The sequence below is a fragment of the Nuphar pumila genome, chromosome 5, assembly GCF_984573655.1.
Source record: "Nuphar pumila chromosome 5, dmNupPumi1.hap1.1, whole genome shotgun sequence".
Classification (NCBI taxonomy): Eukaryota; Viridiplantae; Streptophyta; class Magnoliopsida; order Nymphaeales; family Nymphaeaceae; genus Nuphar; species Nuphar pumila.
Window position 1 is genome coordinate 35,369,644 of NC_143253.1, and position 19,843 is coordinate 35,389,486.

At 38.0% G+C, this 19,843-nt stretch overlaps 1 protein-coding gene across 3 annotated transcripts in view; it reads right to left on the reverse strand.

Annotated features, from left to right (window-relative positions):
* Positions 1-18,544, reverse strand: part of LOC149837357 (uncharacterized) — a 50,639-nt gene extending 32,095 nt beyond the window's left edge. For 2 of the 3 annotated variants that reach the window (XR_016431902.1, XR_016431901.1), the window contains exons 1-4: positions 18,250-18,518; positions 17,259-17,300; positions 15,655-15,789; positions 1,739-1,971 (exon numbers count right to left, since the gene is read on the reverse strand). Coding sequence is in view for 1 of the 3 variants with exons in the window: in XM_090005992.1 (XP_089862118.1) it covers positions 1,739-1,971; positions 15,655-15,789; positions 17,259-17,300; positions 18,250-18,405 (566 nt within the window). In the remaining 2 variants the exon portion in view is untranslated. Of the gene's footprint in view, positions 1-1,738; positions 1,972-15,654; positions 15,790-17,258; positions 17,301-18,249 lie in introns of all 3 variants that reach the window. The other variant, XM_090005992.1, reaches the window with a different exon arrangement.
* Positions 18,545-19,843: the final 1,299 nt, after the last annotated feature.

The window sequence follows — 19,843 nt, forward strand, 5'->3', positions numbered from 1 at the left end:
GGCCAGACAGGTGCTGCACCCGCGTCGACGCGGGTGCGGGTGCGGCACCCGGTGCGGTCAACCCGTCCCTGGGTGCGGTCAACGCACCCAGGGTCATTTTGGTCCATTTTTTGTTTTTTTATTTGCCCTATGAAATGGGCTGCGGAATTTAAAAAAAATCTTGGGGGGGCGCTGACCGCGCAGCGGGACCCACGCCAGGGGGGAACCCCCGGACCCCCCCCCCCCTCTCTCTCTCTCTCTCTCTCTCTCTCTCTCTCTCTCTCTCTCTCTCTCTATATATATATATATATATATATATATATATATATATTTATTTATTTATTTATTTTGCCGCACCCCCGCACCCGCACCCATGTGACATAGGAGGGAAGAATATCTCAAAGGTGTTACCTTGCTGCCCTATGTTCTGTCTAAGCTTTATCGAGTGAATTTCTTCACCAAATCTCTCCCATCCCTAGATTCCATTTCTTACTTAACAAACTCTTAATTATTCAATTGTGAGTTTGAAGGTTAGTGTCAAATCAATGTGGATCCACCAATTCAAACATGATCCAGTTACTTGATCAGATTGTTTGTTTGTGTATCAGTTGTATAGAGGTTATTTGTGGTTCTTTGTAAATATCATTATTATAGGGCATTTGGGTCTTCTGTTCTTTGTTGACCATTGTAACTTGCAAGGACATTTTTGGCTTTTGTTATTCTAACCATTGTAAAGGGGTCTATTTAAGGGCCCACGCCATGTTGTGTGTATTATACGTCAACCACCATGATCTTTATATGCATGGAGAGCTACTCAAATGATGTCTAAACCTTATTATAACCAAATCTAACAATACAACCTTCTCTTCATGAAATCCTTGGAATATCATCCCCTACGCAATAAACTGCATGCAATTCATTGCAAAATATTCACCCCAAGAATAAGGATCAATGACACCAATATTCACAACATTCAACCTTTTGTTCATCCCACCCAAGTTCCAAAATTAACCAACAAACATCATACATATTTTTATCTAAGCAGCTTGAGTGCACACTTTTCAATAAACAATTGAATATTTACCTTAACCAGAAATACTCTTGATGGGTCACTTCTAGAATCTCAATTATATCATTAATCTCCTTCCCTGACACACACAAATGGTCAAGAAACACTCCTGAACTTCAAAACTCTAACACTAGAATCCAAAGCAAGGACTGTCCATTAGGTGGGTGTCACCTCTATTTAGATGTTTATAATCTGTCATATATAACCCTAATCAGGGTTTTAATCTATAGGGCACCATTTGCCCTTAAATTACAATATATACCCTTATAGGAGGGTTAAATACTAACTTATCCATTAACAATAATTACAACTCTTGCCGTTAATAATGATGAAGACAATAATACCCTTAATTTTTTATAATATTAACTTCACCATTTACCAGTCCCCGCACCTGTGTGACCACGATTTGATACTTTTCTTCGACCACATGTCAGGAAGAAGCAGAAACATCTAAAAAACATATGATAGATTTAGAAGCAAGGAGCAAAAATAGGGCAGCTCACTGTAAATCTCATAATTACACACATTTTTCACTTCATAACAGTGTACAAACAGCTCATCATATAAGCAACAGCAAAAACAAACTCTAGGAAAACAAAAAGGTAAAAGAAAAACAATGCAAAAAATAAATGAACAACAAAAACATTAATAAACTAAGAAAAAAAATATTTAGGGTTCATTCATAAGTACCTGTCAAGGCCCAAAGCAGCATAATGATGTGACATGGGGTAACTTCCACTTTCCCTACGAGCAGCTTCTGAGTTAGTTCTTTGGTCCTTGTAAGATGTGTCAGTCTTCCAGTACCAATCATCCCGCTGAAATTGCTGATATGCACCAGGGTCATTGTCTCTCCAGTTCTCATAGCTTCTTTTGTATTTATTTCTTTCTCGATTGAACACAGTTTGCATTCGTCTTATTCTTTCCTATGATAATTTTTAGGAAGGGTTAATATGAAAAATGCATCAGTTAATATTTGGAAGCATTTTTCATAAAAACAAAGCATTCAATGTTATATGGAAGCTTCAAAATTGTCTTCTATCTTCTTCTTTTTTCTTTTTTGAAACAGATAACATTATCTAAATTAATTAACTGCATGCAATTAGAGCTTACCAAAACAAATTTACAGCCAATGCAGCTAGAACAAGAAGATGAGAACTACAGAATGGAAATATCTTTAATAACCTGACCAAATCCAGAAAAGATTAAAAGAGGCCTATTTTTTCAAATAAAAAAATAAGCTTCATAAGATGATTGAAACATCCTCTTAGTGACTAAATAAGCAAGAGCTAATCTTAGAAAAGAAAACACCTAAATACATCAATTGCATCGCTGAAACCTTGGCAATGGATAAAATGACCCAGAAACATATCTAAATGGGTTTTGATCAATTGATCGTACCTACGCAGGGCCAACTCTACATGCCATGTATGAATAATCATCTGCCCATTTCTTTTGGAGGTGCAAATGCTCCCTGAAACTCCTTTAAGAATCTAACTGAAACAACTTTAGATTTAAGAACCCTTTCACCTGGGATAGAGTTTCCCATTTTTTTTTACATAAAGATCACCTACAATGGTGACAGCTTAATAAGGGGAAAGCTCTGGGCTCATCGGACAACAGGATTTAGCATAGCCAAGTAGCATGGACTACCTACTAAAGGCCTTTTGGTATTTTAAAACTCTTTTCTAAAAGTAATCCTCAAAAAATAGTCTTTGGTGATCTATGTCAATATGAGCTAGTTGAGCTAATCCTCGTATACCTCTAATTAATACTTTTGAGTAATAAATGTCTTTGTGGTTGTATGACTAGTAGCATATGGCCTGATAAGTTTTATAGGTAATGATTCTTAAACAAAAAGTAAAGCTTCATTCGTAATGTACATATACACAGACACAGGTTCATGTGCATTGGCTTTCTATTGTGTTCTTCAACATACTAAAACATGAAGAAAAACTCTTAAACAATATTTTTCCTTGCAAGGATGGAGAAATGGGAAAATATATTAGTTAAAAGAGGTCGGGGTAGGCCTAAGAAGACTTGGATGGAGATGATAGGAAAGGATATGAATGCTTTGAACCTCACCGAGGACATGGCGTTGGATAGAAATGAATGGAGGAGAAGGATTCATGTGGAAGACCCAAAATGATTTTCTTTTTTTATTCATATTGCTGACCCCAATTGTTTTGGGATGAAGGCGTAGTTGTTGTTGTTGTTGTTGTTGTTGAAGGTCCCAACTTTTGCAAACTTTTAGTGCAGCACACATTTTTTAAATCTTAAGTTGGTGCACAAATAGGAGAAGAAGAGTCAATGGTGGATGAAGCATAAGGAATGAGGAGGACTAAGTGCTGGGAGAGGAAGGTGAAGATGGCAATGGATTTGTCATTGATGATCAGCCACAAAGAGCTGGCGAGTGGCAAAGATCATTGTCAAGGAGAAGCACCCAGCTTGCTTTCCCAAGTTAAATTAGCCCCAGAAGATGCAGCCTTGTGAGCTAGGAACGAAAGGCAGGCCAGATGGATGCACAAGTTGCACAGCCACTGATTTCCCTAAAAGACACTCTCACATAGGGGTAAAATGCAGGTTGGAGTTCTCAAGGAAGAGAAAAGTGATCTTGGGCATCACCCCTGTTAAAATATATGCACGTATATATACATATTCATATATTTTATGTATTATAATAGTTAATGCCGTATAGGGGTATTTTGGTATTTTCACTTGTAAATATAACTGTTTATTAGAAACAATTATTATTGTATTTTTTATTACTTTATTTTTATTTATTTTATTTCTGCTTTTGTCTAACCATTGGGGCCCTCCAACCATAGAGTCGATGGGAGCTCCCCAACGACTCTATGCGGGGAGCGCCCAATGGTCCCCCTCCTTTTTGTTGTGTATATAAATAGGGGATGTGGTTCCCCTTATTCTTAAATGCTTTTCCAAGCATATTATCAATAAAGACTCTTATTCTTTTTAATTGCTTGTGTTGTCCCTTAGTGGACTTGTGCTTATGCATTTTGGGCTTGTATTGTGTCTTTGTATTGTCCACTCGTGGACTTGTATGTGCTCTTGCACTTCGTTCTTGTAATTCCGCTTACTTCATTACAACCCCTACCAGAAGGATTGCCAACAGTGCATGTCAGTGGATGCAAATGTCAGAAGAGAGCAACATCGTCGAGCTCATCGAGCAAGTGATGACCACAAGTCATAGCGATGGGATGGATTTCAAGGAGCATGAAGAAAAGAAAGAAGATGACTTTGAAAGGAACAAGTTGGAGGCAAAGGGTCACAATGGGAGAAGGGAGATTTCGAAAAATGTTTTAAACATATGCTAGATTAGGCCCTGTCAAGCTTTTGTACTGATATACCCATATGACTTCTTGTCTGTCTTTTTCAATAAGATTTTATTTTTGACAATAAATATGGATGCACAAACTAGGACTGAGAGAATGATATTACAAATAAATGAAGAATATCCATGATTTATCACATGCCCATGCAGTTATGAAATAACTGGGGGAGGGTGGCGTTTGCCAATTTCTTCTTATCTATTCTTATATTTAGCTTGTGTAGTTGTGCATCAACAGTCCTAAAGAACAGGAGATGTCAATTGGAAGGCTGTAAGTTATATCACCAGATATCAATTTTTCCAAATTTATGACCAACCTTTCCTTCGGTGATCTTACAATGAACAGGAGATTTTCAATTTTAAATTTGTATGCCTTCTCAAACCCATGTAACCATGACTTCACCATCAAAATGATTGTTTTCCATGGAAAGCATCAACTCCATCCATTCAAACTATGTTAGTTTTTTACAAGGATACAGCTGTCATTGTTGGAAACAGGTATGGGTCATCGAGATATGGTCCTTTTCTTTTATATATATAGTCAGGGGGGTGCCAAATCGAGATATTGTCCTTTTCTTTGCTAACTGTTCCTCCCCTTAAGCTGGACAGTCATATATATATATATATATATATATATATATATATATATATATATATATAGGGAAATGAAAACCTACAAAATACAAAACCTACTAAATGAAACATGACAGTGGATTTCCAGATTTTTTTTAATTCTGACACCATAGATGTGTTCAGCACGATTGATTTACTAGAAATCGACACTTGGATCATGCATTTTGGATGGAAAAATGGTATATAGAGCCTTGAAAATTTATGAAAAATGTAGGTTGTTGATTTTTGGAACCTTATAAAAACCTATCCATGCATCGGAATCAAATGTTCCAAAAAATGATTCCTATAAAAACAAGCATATGTAGTCACTCTATGATAGCATGATAGTTATATTTTTCCTAAACCTATGCATGTTGTTCGAATGGTTAGACGCAAGCATGCTATAGTGGAATTTGTGTACAAATATGCATACTATTCTGATGTGCCATATGGAACCGTTTTAGTTAAATTGGTTGTCATGTTGCATGTTATTAAATTTAGAACTTTTCTACTTATGTATATACAGATTTGCTCATGTTCATATTAGACGTATTATTCAATGCTCGTGACTATGTCATTCCTATCCTGTATGAGCAAGTTAACATGCTAGCTCAGTTTTGAATTAGCTTTTCCTTAGAATATGATTCTTTCATGAAAATAGCTAGAACCACTTATATAGTCTGTTAGGAGATTTGATTTTCAAAGACGTTAATATAACTGAAGGCTAGGAGGTTGTGGCATTAATCGAATAATGAATTTGTACTTGTCATTTGTGATAAGAATGAAAATAGCACTAGGTTGAGTGGTTTTTCACATTATTGATCCTTGTTGGCCATAAGAATGGATTCTTGATGCTTTTTAGATGTGTAGGTTTTAGTAGACTATGTATGGGTGTGTGGGCTTCGTAAAGATGCAATTTTATGAATTTCCCCGAGGAACTATTGGTTTTAGGCCTTGGGAAAATGTTTCATTTAGTAGGTTTTGTATTCTGTAGGTTTTCATTTTCCTATATATATATAGTCACCTGTGTCATTCAAGATAGTTTCGCCAAGGGTTTTTCTTGGAGAGATTTTCAATAAGTGGTTTTTTTTTAAATCTTGGGAGTTTTAAAATTTTAAAAATATAAAAAATAATAAGAAAGATAAGAAAATAATAGGTTTTGTATTATTTCTCTTGCAAAAATATAAGAAAAACATTTTGAAAAAGTTTTCAAAATAAAAAATAACAAAAATACAAAAAATGGGCTTAAAATATATAGAATAAGAAATTTTTCAAAAATACCATGATAAAAGCATGATATTTTGAAAATATCATGATATTTGCCAATATTATCACGATATTTTCAAAATATCGGTGATATCGGTGACAATGATATATATATATATGTGTGTGTGTGAGTGTGTGTGTGTGTGGAAAAGTCTTTGGTTCGGACATCCATGGCAGTGAGTCAAAAGTTGAAACTCATAAATGCAAGTTGTTTCGACTCAGTTTTACACCATAGATGTCACCCACAAGGTTTGTTTGGTCAAGATCGGCCCTTGGATCGTGGCTTTTTGACAAAAAAAATTAATTGATTCATTTACAACCATTGATTTTTTAATCAGATTCCAGCAATCCAAGGACTGATCCTCACTAAACATACACATGCAGATCACATCTACAGTGTTAGATTGAGTCAAAACAACTTGCAATTATGAGTTTCAACTCATTGATACCATATGGACATTTGCACTAAAGAGCTCTCTCTCTCTCTCTCTCTCTCTCTCTCTCTCTCTCTCTCTCTATATATATATATATATATATATATATATATATGGATTTATATTTAACACAATCGATTGTAGGTACAATCTAGTTGGAATCTCACAATACAAGTTGTTTCAACTCAATCTAACCTCATAGATGCGTTCAGCATGCTTGAATTAGTGGGACCCTTAGATCATGCTTTTTCGATGAAAAAACATGTTTTTTTTAGTCAAGAAAAATCAATGCATTTGTGACCATTGATTTTTGCATCACCGAAAAAAACTGTACACAGGCTGGATTCCCGTGATTGAAAAGCTGGTTCCCAGTAAAAACATGTAGATCACATCCATGGGGTCACTTGAACCAAAAACTACAAAAAATAAAAAAAAAGGAAGTTGCTAAGTCATTTACATATACAAACAATTGTAGCAACTATTAACCATATATATATACATAGACATATATATATATATAGAGAGAGAGAGAGAGTAGAAGGTAGCTGCCTACACCGATCTGTGCCTACTGCAGCCCTACAGGACTTTTGAATGGTTCTTTTTTTGTGTTTTTCTCAAATCTGACCGTACAGATGCATTCTAGGTGCTTGATTTTATAGGAATCAAATCTTGCATTGTCCGATTCCAACGCGCGGGTAGGTTCTTATGAGGTTTGAAAATCAACAGTGTAAAATTTTTATAAATATCATAAATATTCAAGGCTTAAAAGATCACATTTTTTATCGAAAAATATGATCCAAGTGTCGTTTCCTAGCAAATTGATCATGTCGAAGGCATCTACAAGGTCAGATTTACGAAAAACAACCCAGAAACCCCCCATTTGCTCGGGGTAGGCACCAAATGGAGTAGGCAGCTACTCTCTCTCTCTCTCTCTCTCTCTCTCTCTCTCTATCTATCTATCTATATATATATATATATATATATATATATATATATTGTTAAAAGCAATATTCATAAATCTGGGGTGGTCATACGTAATTTAGAACAATTACGTATGCCTACTTGTAAATCTTTTCTTTACTAATCCCTATTTAAATAGGTGATTAGGGTTAATTAAAGTCTCTCTCTCTCTCTCTCTCTCTCTCTCTCTCTCTCTCTCTCTCTCTCTCTCTCTCTCTCTCTCTCTAAAATAGATAAGGCTTCTCGTGGTCTTTATTATGGATGAGTCACATGCTCAAGATAACGACCAAAAAGCAAAGGTCGTTGGTGAATATAAAGCCTTTGCGAATCCATTTTCGTATGGATCTTCAGTTAAGCTAGATGATACTAATTATGCACGGTGGTCTCGCACCTTCATGATGTCGATTTCTAGTCATCGAAAAAATACGTCTTGTTGAAATTGGAGCCCACTGAAAGAATCGAAAAATATGTCACCTGGGATGAAGACAATGACATTGTGATGTCATAGATAATGAACAGTGTACAGCCTCATATAGCTGATGGACTGATTTATTATACCTCAGCTAAACAAATGTGGGACAATCTCCGCGATACGTATTCTCATGAAACCATTGTGAGTCGTATTCTACAAGTTGAGTAAGAAATTTACCAGTTGCAGCAAAAAGAATAGACTTTGACCCAATACTATGCCTCTGTTAGATCTGCCTTTGAGAGGCTAAATGCACACAGACCCTTATGCTGCACCAAACAAAAGACCCATCAGGAGCAGACTATGGTTGCCCGGTTCCTTACAGGGTTATCATCTGATTTTTCAGTTGTCAAAGTTTAAATGCTAACTAGTTCTGATGTTCCTACTCTTGCAGAAGCCTACAATCGTCTGAGTCGGTTTGCCATCATTCTTCCTCAAACCCAATCTGAATCACAGGCATCAGCCCTAGCAATCACCTCAGGTCGTGGAAGAGGTACTTTCTTGAATTTTTGAGAAAGAGGTCGCGGTATAGGAGGAAGAGGAAGGTTTCAATGTACACATTATGGTAAACTTGGATATCTTGAAGATAGGTGCTGGGATAAGAATGGTCGACCTATTTCATCGCCTAAACCGAATGTGTCCAAGGCTCAAGTTGCTAAACTCGAGGCAGAGACTCCCACTACCTCCTCCAATGATCTAGTTATCCTCAATCGTGCAGAATACGATGAATTGTTGTCTCACCGACTTCCTAGTTCGAGTGCTCCTATGCATGTTGTTGATGTTGCATGCTCTACAAGTGATAGCCTGAGTTATCAAGGTAGTAGATGGATTATTTATTCAGGTGCCTCTAGACACTTGTGTGGGACTCCCCATAATTTTTCAAAGTTACATCATATTGCTGAACCTCGCAATGTTATACTTGTTGATGGGAGATATTCTCCTGTTGTAGGCCAAGGAAACATCTCTATATCCCTCACACTTCAATTGACTAATGTCCTTCATGCTCCTTCATTTCCTCAAAATTTATTGTCTGTTAGTCGTATAGCTAAGGAGCATAACTGTAGGATGATATTTGATCCTGTGTGTTGTATTTTTCAGGACTTGCTGACGGGGAAGAGAATTGATGGAGGCCATGAGGAGGGTGGTGTCTATTATCTACATCAGCCAGTTGTATCCATGAATTTTGTGTCTGCGTCATCTTCCAATACCTATCAGTGGCATCTTCGTCTTGGTCATGTTCATTTGCCAAAGCTTCATAGACTTATTCCTCAAATTTCTCTGTCTGACTCATTCCAGTGTAACACCTGTCAATTGGGCAAACATCACAGAAGCTCTTTTCCTTCTAGTCAGAGTCCATCGAGTCAAGGAATGTTTGAGATTTTGCATGCTGATGTATGGGGACCTAGTAGATCTCAGTGTCGTTATTACTTAGTTATTGTTGATGATTTTTCTAGATTGTCATGGGTTTTCTTAATAAAAGAAAGGTCAGAGGTTGCCTCAATTCTTATGTCTTTTGTCATTGAAATAAAGACTCAATTTCATTCTCTTGTCAAGAATATTCGCACTGATAATGCTCTTGAGTTCAAGTCTAATGAATTGTTACAATTTTATCGAAATCGTGGCATCCGTCCTCAAACCACTTGTGCCTATACATCTTAGCAAAATGGAGTCGTTGAGAAAAAACATAGACATCTTCTAGATGTAGCTCGCACCCTTATGTTGCAATCAAATATGCCACCCTCATACTGGGGGGATGTCATTCTCACTTCTTGTTATCTTATTAATCGTATGCCTTCTTCGTCATTGGAAGAGCAAATTCCTTTTCAAATTCTTTATCCTAATGATCTACTTTTCTCGATTTCTCCCAAAGTATTTGGATGTGTCTCCTTTGTTCATAAACTTAGACTTAACCGTGATAAATTATCTGCCCAAGCCATCAAGTGTCTTCATTGGATATCCAAAGAATAAAAAAGAATAACGATGTTATGATCCCATCTCCCGTCGAGAGTATGTTAGTGTCGATGTATCTTTCTTTGAATTTGTTCTTTATTTTTTAACTACTGCATCCAGACTACATGTTGAACAAGGTGATGCCATGCCTCTTCCCGTTCCTCCTTTTTCCTTGGAGTCGTTTTCATAGACTATTCCTCATTCTCAGTCTCCCACATCTGCTCGGTATCGTGATCCTCTGCTGGTGTACACTCGCAGATCACCACCTGAATCAGATCCTAAATCACCGCCTTCTTCAGAAGTAAGTTCGCCTGAAAATATTAAGATGTCTAATGTTGAGGATGACAGACCTATAGCTCTCAAGAAAGGTACAAGACAATGCACATTACATCCTATTTCCAAGTTTGTTACTGAAGCAAGGCTTGGGGTTCACATGAAGAATTTTATCTCAGCTTTATCTGCCACGTCTGTTCCACTTAATCATCATCAGGCATTGTTAGATCATAAGTGGAAGCAAGCGATGCAGGTTGAGATAGATGCCTTGCTCTCATATGACACATGGGACTTGGTTGTTCCACCTACTGATGCAGATATCGTTGGATGTAAGTGGGTCTACACCATTAAGTATAACTCGGATGGCTCCATTGAAAGATACAAAGCCCGGTTGGTGGCTAAAGGGTATACTCAAACATATGGGGTTGACTTTTTGAGACTTTTTCTCCAGTCGCCCTTCTTGGGACTATTCGTCTGGTCATATCTGTAGTTATTCATTGTAGGTGGAGTTTATGCCAGTTAGATATGAAAAACGCCTTCTTGTATGGGGATTTGTCTGAAACTGTGTACATGCAGCAACCTCCACGGTTTGAGGTTCAGGGGAGTGTAGCAAGGTGTGCAAATTAAAGAAGGTCATATATGGCCTAAAACAGAGCCCCCTGGTTTCAGAAGTTATTTGAAATTATGTCTACATTTGGCTTCAACAAGTCAGCATCATATCACTCCCTGTTTAACGAGAAAACCTCTGTTGGTATTGTGGTTATGGTTGTGTACGTGGATGATATTATTCTTACAGGGAGCAGTGCAAAGGACATCTCAGACACAAAAATTCATCTTCAGAAGCACTTTGTCACAAAAGATCTCGGTTCTCTTAGATACTTCTTGGGCATAGAGGTGGCCAGAAACAGTGAGGGGTTAATTTTATCACAGAGAAAGTATGTACTTGACCTACTGCAGGAAACAAGGATGTTAGGTGCCAAGCCAGCCAATATACCAATGGATCTTAAACTTCATATGTATGATGAACAAGCAGAACCAATTGACAGTAGTAGTTTTAGATTCTTGGTTGGTAAACTTTTATATGTTACTGTAACAAGGCCAGATATCTCCTTGGTTGTGAGCAAGATAAGTCAATTCATGGACAAACCAACCCGAGGGAACTCGCAGGCAGCTATGATGATTCTCAGGTATTTGAAATCCTCTCTTGGAAAGGGATTGTTATATAAACAAAGCTCCAACCTTGATATACTTGCGTACTCAGATGCAGATTATGCAAGGGCCATCGATGATAGAAAGTCCACCACAGGGTTCTACGTGTTTGTAGGAGGAAACTTAATTACATGGAGAAGTTAAAAACAGACTGTAGTAGCTCGTTCGAGTGCTGAATCAGAATATAGAGCTATGGCTCAAACAGCTGCTGAAATGATGTGGGTTAGGTCCATTCTAAGAGATCTACAAGTGATGATTCCATCCCCAATGTTGATGATGTGTGATCAATGTTATTAAAAATGTGCCTCAAGGCGAGGGGCTTTATGCCTTGAGGCGCACATATAAAGCGCAAAAGGTTCAAGGCGTGCGCCTCATACGCCTTGAGGGGCACGCCTCGGGGCGAAATGCGCCTCAATGAGAGGCGTATGCGCCTCGTTTTGTTGGTCAAATGGGGGTCAAATCCCCCATTTGACCAAAACTTAATGTTATTAAATCAGCCCCCCCCCCCGACCCTAAATAGGGTCGGGAGCCCTAATTTTTCATTTCGTCTCTCTCTCTCTCACCTCTCGGTCTCTCTCTCGTCTCTCGCAGTTTCTCTCTCGTCTCTCGCTCATCTCTCTCTCGCAGTCCCTCACTCGCTTCTCACTCATCTCACTCTCACAGTCCCTCACTCGTCTCCCACTTCTCGTCTCGGTCTCTCCCACCTCTCTTCGTCTCGGACTCTTTTGAGTATGTGCTTTTTGAGGAAGATCCTGACAACATGAGAACTGTTGTATCTACCTCAAACCACGCTAGCCCTTGGATTGATCCTGGAGTGTTAAAGCTCACCCACAAGATTGGGAGAGGTCCTCTTGGTGATGTCTGGATAGCAACACTTCATCAGTCTACATAAGATTATGATAAGTATCATGAAGTGGATGTGAAAATGTTGAATTCTATTAAAGAAGATCAAATGCAGGCTTTCATGCTTAGATTTGAAGACGTGTTCTCGAAATGCCAAGCACTGAAAGATGTTTGTTTTCTGCATGGTGTCTCAGTCAAAAGTGGAAAGGTGAGTTTTGCTTGATGGAGTGCTAGTTCAGATAATTCCACAAATTGCAACGTTATCACTTTTTCTGCCACAAGTTTGACAAATTGGTGTTTGATATAAAAAATTGTATGAGCAGATTTGCATTATTATGAAGTTTTATGATGGCTCACTAGCAGACAAAATGGCTCAATTTGAAGGGGACAAACTTTCCGTGGCAGATGTCTTGAGGTGATAAGTTTTCTGAGTGCATGCAACTTATTTCTCGCAAGTGAAGAAGCATACTTGATGCTAATAGAACTTAAATTAGGAATAAAAACTATGACTATGCTTTTACTTTTTCACTTTCTATTTTGATGTGATTGCAGTGAAAAATTTATCGTTTACATGTGACTGTTTATATTGGCTAGAATTTAAACAAAAAAATTTGGGTGCATAAAGATCGAAATTCTTGATCAATGGAGGAACAATATCAGCATTTTTGTTCAATAAGATACCAATGTGGATGATTGACTCACTCCATACTAGGAATAATCACAGGAAATTCTTTGATAACACTGATTCCTATTTTTATTCATTTGTATTTTTAGATATTTTTTATAATTTTTTAAAAGTTTTCAAAAAAAAATTAAGGCTTACGCTTTACGCCTCGCCTCGGTTTTTGGTGGAGCGTCTTGCTACGCCTCAACGCTTTTCACAACACTGTGTGTGATAATAGAGCAGCCACCCATATAGCTAACAATCCAGTTTTTCATGAGAGAACAAAACACATTGAAGTTGATTGCCACTATATATTTCTACTAGTCATGTGACTTCTGAAGACCAAGTTGCAGATGTCTTCACCAAGCCTATCGCAAGTGCAGGTTTTTAAAGATGTTGCAGCAAGCTGAGCATGATAGATATATATGCTCCAGCTTGAGGGAGAGTGTTAAAAGCAATATTCATAAATCTAGGGTGGTCATACGTAATTTAGAACAATTATGTATGCCTACTTGTAAATCTTCTCTTTACTAATCCCTATTTAAATAGGTGATTAGGGTTAATGAAAGTCTCTCTCTCTCTCTCTCTCTCTCTCTCTCTCTCTCTCTCTCTCTCTCTCTAAAATAGATAAGGCTTCTTGTGGTCTCAACGTGTGTGTATATATATATAAAGTGGTTTTGTTTGTATGAATCTAGCCACCAAATGGTAGATCTAACCATACGGATGTATTTAGCATGGTTTATTTACTATGGTAGAAGGTTTTATCATGTCTAACACACCATATCCTATTTTTGAGACAATAAAAATCAATGGCTCACAATTCATGAAAACAAGGGTGGTCTATAAATGGTATAAAACACCATAGTTTAGTCAACTTTAACATGTGGAAATAGTAAATAAAACATGTTAAACATGAACTAAAGGTTAGATTTTGCATTTGGAGCTTAGATCTATGTAAATCAAGTGCGTACCACGATAAGGTATTATGGTACGGTACCACCTAGGGCTGGTAAAAGAGTCGAACAAGTCAAGCCCATCTTGTTCAGGCTTGACTCATTTATCATTTAACTCTACTCGGGTTTGGCTCATGTTCATAACTAGATAAGATGAGCTCAACCATGAGCCGAGCTCGAGTCAGATAAGCCGAGTCACGGGCTAGCTTGTTAAAAAAACATGCATTCTAATAATGAGATTTGAACTGCAGACCTCTCTATTACATGTCATAAGTACATACCAACAGCTCAAAACTACTTTTTGTGATAGTTATTGCACTAAAATTCTTATATTATAATTCTACCAGCTTACACGAGCTGAATCGAGCCGAGCACCCTTTGTTCGTGCTCAGCTCGTTTTTGGTTAACGAGCATCTCGTTTTTGGTTAACGAGCAGCTCGTGGTTCGGCTCGCCAGCTACATGAACAGAACATGAACAAGTTCATGGCGAGCTGAACCGAGCCGAACCACGAGCGGCTCAGCTTGTTTCCCAGCCCTATGGATTCCTAGTAAATTGACCATGCTCAACACATTTATGGCGTCGGAACAGCAAAAAAACCACCGGAAAAGCCGAAAACCCCATTTAGCATGGATGTATTACCTATATGACGCAACAATACACTTTCCTGGGGTTTAAAAATTCAGTACTTTATACTTAGGTCACTGATTTTTCAACCCCTGGAAAATCCAGCATACACATTGGAAAAACACGGTCCAAGTGTGGATTTGTATTAAACCAAACTTGTAGATTACATCTGAAACTCGCCTCTATTTTAAAATGCAGGAAAATTCTGTAGAATGAGACTCGCATGTCGGTACGAGGTTCAACCTTTCCTGGTGTCTTTACCAGGGGTAATTGAACCAAAGATCAATCTAGTGATTTGCTTTGCTCAACTTATCTAAATCATGCTCTATTTCCTAAATGTACAAAGAATCAAACATGTGCTATGAATTTTTGAAAATGCAAGTCTAAAATCATATTCGACTTTATCTTGACAAAATTTATCAATTATTTTATTAAATTCCATCTTTTTCATAAATTCAGTTCTGAATATGAATTTTGCTAAAATCATCTTTAATCAAATTTAATTTTTTACAAGATATTTCTTATATTTCATCTTAGGCTAATTTGCATTTTTATATTTCTTTCTAGTAAAATTCATCATTAATATTATTTTATTTATTAAAAATATCCTGAAGAATCGTAGGTATTACCTTTAAATTCAATTTCAATAAAAAAACAGATGCACAAAGAAAAAAAGGTTAAGAGTTTTTCAGTAGGGTTCCTTGGCCACAAGGGTAGCAAACATTATCCCACAACTATATATATTGGTTACCACTGGTAGAAGCCACCATCTTTTTTACATTTTTTTAATGTTTTTGAATCAAACCATACAAATATAATCTTCATAGTTTATTTAATAAATACCATGTTTTAGATCATGTGATTGCAATGTGTCAGCAAGTTTTTATGAACATTAAAAATCAATGGCCCCTAATGAGATAAGGATTATTGGAAAGGAGCAATTTGCTTAGCAAATAGAAGAAAACAATAGACAATCCAGAAAATAAGGAAAACATTACTAACCACTCTCTCCATTTCCTCTTCATACTCTTCTTGCATTCGGCGATTGTACCTATTCCAAGATTCTTCCGTAAAGCTTGTACGACCTGATTGATTAGAAGAACTCCTCCATGCTGTATATGAAGGTGACCTGCTCAGCTTTTTCACAAACAGATTGAAAATCAAATTGTCAGAAGGTACAAACAAATAATAAAATGATATTTAGAATCCACCATAGTTAGAAATTTACTAACAGAAAAAGACCACATCATTTTTCATGTTACACAAATATGTTACAATCACCACTAGTAACATGGATCCTTCTTATTTTATTAGCCTTTAACGTACAAAAGCAGAGAAAAGGGAAGAAATATAGTCATAAGCATTCTAAATGCAAAAGCTACATGAAATTTGTATGGCATATGCAACTAAATGTACAATGAGAAGAACGCCCTTCTATAATGGTCTAATGTTCTTTCAATGGTCTTTGAAATAAGAAACATTCTGCCACCAAATTTGCATCGCATCTAGAAACCAAACAACAGAAATAGGGAAAAAAATATCCACTCTATGTTCCAACTGAATATAGCAAGACTAGTAGCTGGGGGTGGGCAATGAACTGATTCATTCATGCATGGTATGTGCTTGCTCAGGCTCATTTGATGAGCTCAACAAAATGACCAGAAGCCCACCCTTGATCTCATTGGTTTAAAGAGCTGAATGTGTGGTTTCATGGGCTTTGATCAAGTGATCTGATTAGGCTCATCAGAGCATAGTGCTACCATGTTTATGATTTTTATGTATAGAAAAAAGTTGGCATTGGTGCTGCAGTTACGCCTTTGACTCATATGGATCCAAATCCCATTCCCTTCCTTTGTCCCTTAATGAAAAAAGGAAATAAAGTTTCGAAAAAAGCACCTGCCTCTAGGGATGGCAGTGGACTGGGAAAAATGGGGATTTGTCCGAAATCTCCCTGTTTGGACCAGGGATGAAGGACATAAAACAGAGAATGGAGTGGGGATGAAGGCGAAAGTCAAAACCCGTATGGGGATGAAGGCAGGGATGGACTTACTCTTTCCCCTGCCCCGTCCCCGATCCCCGTTAGTGAAATTATTAATATACCCTTATATATTATAAAATCTTTATATATATATATATATAAAACCCTTCCTCTCCTCATTTTCCTCTTAATCCTCTTAAAATAGGACTAAAGTTATTTTGAGACGGGAACAGCTATTTTGAGACAGGGATGGAGGAAAAAAAATTGAGACGGGGAGGGGGTGGAGACCTTGTCCCCCGCCCCCACCCGGTCCACTGCCATCCCTAGCTGCTCTACTTCGATCAAACTTGAGCGCACTCAAGCTAAATCATAACTCTCACTATCCAAGCCCATAAGTTAATTACCACTCTTCAGACTGTTATCATGATTGTTTTACTTTTAAAATATATTGTTTTCATCAATTTTAACAGTAGATACCAGTTTCACTTGTAATGTGCTATTAAACTTCTATTCAAAAGACAAGAACAACCAAGATGCCTAGTTTTAGACAGACAAATGACTACAGTTATTTTGTAGGGCAATGAAAACAAGAGAAGACTACAAATGAGCTTCCAGATGAACATGGTACCTGATTATAGAACCAATCCATTGTCCTTCGAAGTTGTGTAACCTGTAGAACGAGACCATTAAATGATAATAAGAGAGTAAAGATAAAAAAAGTGCTGTCAAACTAAGTCACCTACAAGATCCATCTCCCTCGCTGAGTACAAATCAACAATAAAGATGAAAGTTTTCTAGACTTCAATATGTGCCTCACTAATTAAGCAGTAAAACACTTATCCAAAATGGTTCTCTTTCAATATCAGAGGATATAGTGTAGTTTTCATGACAACAACTAAGCCTTATTCCAACAACTTATTGGAGAATTAAGATTACTCAAAGTACAATTCAACTAAACCCGAGTCCAACAACATGCGCCCGGCATATATTACAATAAACCCTAGAAAATATATGCCTCATATTGTCACAAGGCTTCCCAAAAAGCACAAAAAACCCTTGTTTTCAGTAAGAAAATCGATCAAGCTTGTTTGGTTCATACTGAATCATGTGGCGCAAAGTTCCCCCTGGAAAACCTGATTTCTTTCCCGTGAACAGTTTATCTTAATTATGATTATCAGCAATTCAAATAGGACGAAACCAAGTTCCCCTTTTTACAAGAATGAAAAAAAAAACATTGTTTCCATTCATCAGAGGCATTCTACAAGCAACGAAACATGCAAATTACGAAATTCCTACCTGCTAATATATGTAAATAGACTTGCCTTTGTGAGCTGAAAAATTATCCTAATTATGCTCAATTCACCTCTACTACCCAAAACAAATCCTTTTTTTCTGGAATCCCTACTCCCTCCCAATCCAAGAACTCAACAGATTCAGCTTTGGAGGCCCAAATACCTCCATGAACACCTAAGAGTTCTCCAGAACAACAAATCATCCAATTCGCTGTTATTGCAAACCTTCCATTCGAAACAAACTCACTCCGAAACCCTAATTCCGCACATTCGATGCGTAAATTCACCAAAAGAAAGAAATCGAGAGAGAGAAAGGGATAGGTAAACCGCGAAGGTGGTGGCAGTGGCACCGATGACGCCGAAGACGACGATCCCCCACAACCTCATCCGCGCTTCCCTCTTCTCTGCGCTGCCATCTCTGCATGCCTCTTGCTGCTGACGCCCCTCCTTCTCCTTCGTCTCGCCCTTCTCCGGCGACGCCATAGCCTGACTCTCTATCCCTCACTCTGCGTCTCAGACACAGGAGGAGGCGGAGGAGAGAGGAAGGTCCGAACCAGCAACTGGTCATCCAATTCCGCTGGAACTGGAAAGGGAGAAGGCATGCAAAAACACGCATCTTTTTCTTACACACTCGGGTGGAATTCGGATCGGGTTTTATCGAGTCCGAGTTTTGAATCCAGACCGGGTACCAAGAGCTCCTTTGTTTAACAGACGAGCAGGTTTTGAGCTTTGGTTGGAACCCGAGGGAACTCGCATCTCATAGAACGCTGCTCGCACGTCTGTGTCAGAGATACATTGTCCATAAACAGCCGGCATGTGTTAAGTTACAGTTAAACATGACAACTAAATTAATTTAGATATAAAATATAATATAATATACAGGTAGATAACATAATTCAAGAGAGCTCCTGTTTTTCTCATTTGGCCTTGGCAATCTCCAAAAGACTTTTCTGTGTAATTGCTCATCTTCCCTTACAACTTACATTGCAAAGTTGTGCTTAGAATCAGTTTTGCTTTTGTTGAGTCTGATGTAAGGTGTCCGGTTCAGGTGAATCAATACCCCGAAAGGGCAGCCCGTATGCTTGAATTGTAATAGCTCTCGGATAAAATTGTGAATAAATTAAATGTGTTGAGCTTTCTTTTGTTCACACTCATTGTGATTGTTTCTTGTGATTGCAATTCTTCTTCCTCTATTCTCTCTTACTCTCTGATTACAAGTTTTCGCGACTGGCAAGCGAGCTAACAAGTAGGCTTGCAGCAGTAAGGAAGGATTGTCGTGCCGCACTGGCTCATTGAAGGAAATATACCCGTGACAAGTGATATCAGATCTCGTTCTCGTGCTGGGGAATGGACTCCGGAGTCAGTGTCGACAGGCACGCCGACATGCTGTGATTTGTGAGCAAGACATCGTGGCACCTTATTAAAACTTGCGCAACACCAAAAGCAAGGCAGTTGTTGAAGCTGAGGAGATGGGTTCACCTCGGAGCCAAGAGGAGATGGTTGTAACTGTCAACAAGCTAGTGGAAGATGTGACTTCACATGAGAAAGTGATTTCACGCGCAGTTGAATCATTCGGTGGACTAAATGATATGATGGCGAGCCTGCAAGAGCAGGTGAACTTACAGATGGGGCAGATCACTTCGTTGACGACAACAGTGGCTGACTTGCAGACTAAAGTAGGGGAGCTTCAGTTGAAAAATCGCATATTGCAGCGGCCAGTGACCCTAAATGGCGAAAATGATGATAGGCCATCAAGGATTGATGTGCCAAGACCCGTAAAGTTCTATGGTTCTCGAGACAGCAAGGCCATTGAGAACTTTTTGTTCCAAGTAGAAGACTACTTAGATATTCAAAATGTGACGCTTGAAGATCTTCGGATTAAGGCTGCAGCAGTGTTATTGGATGGGGATGATATCGCTTG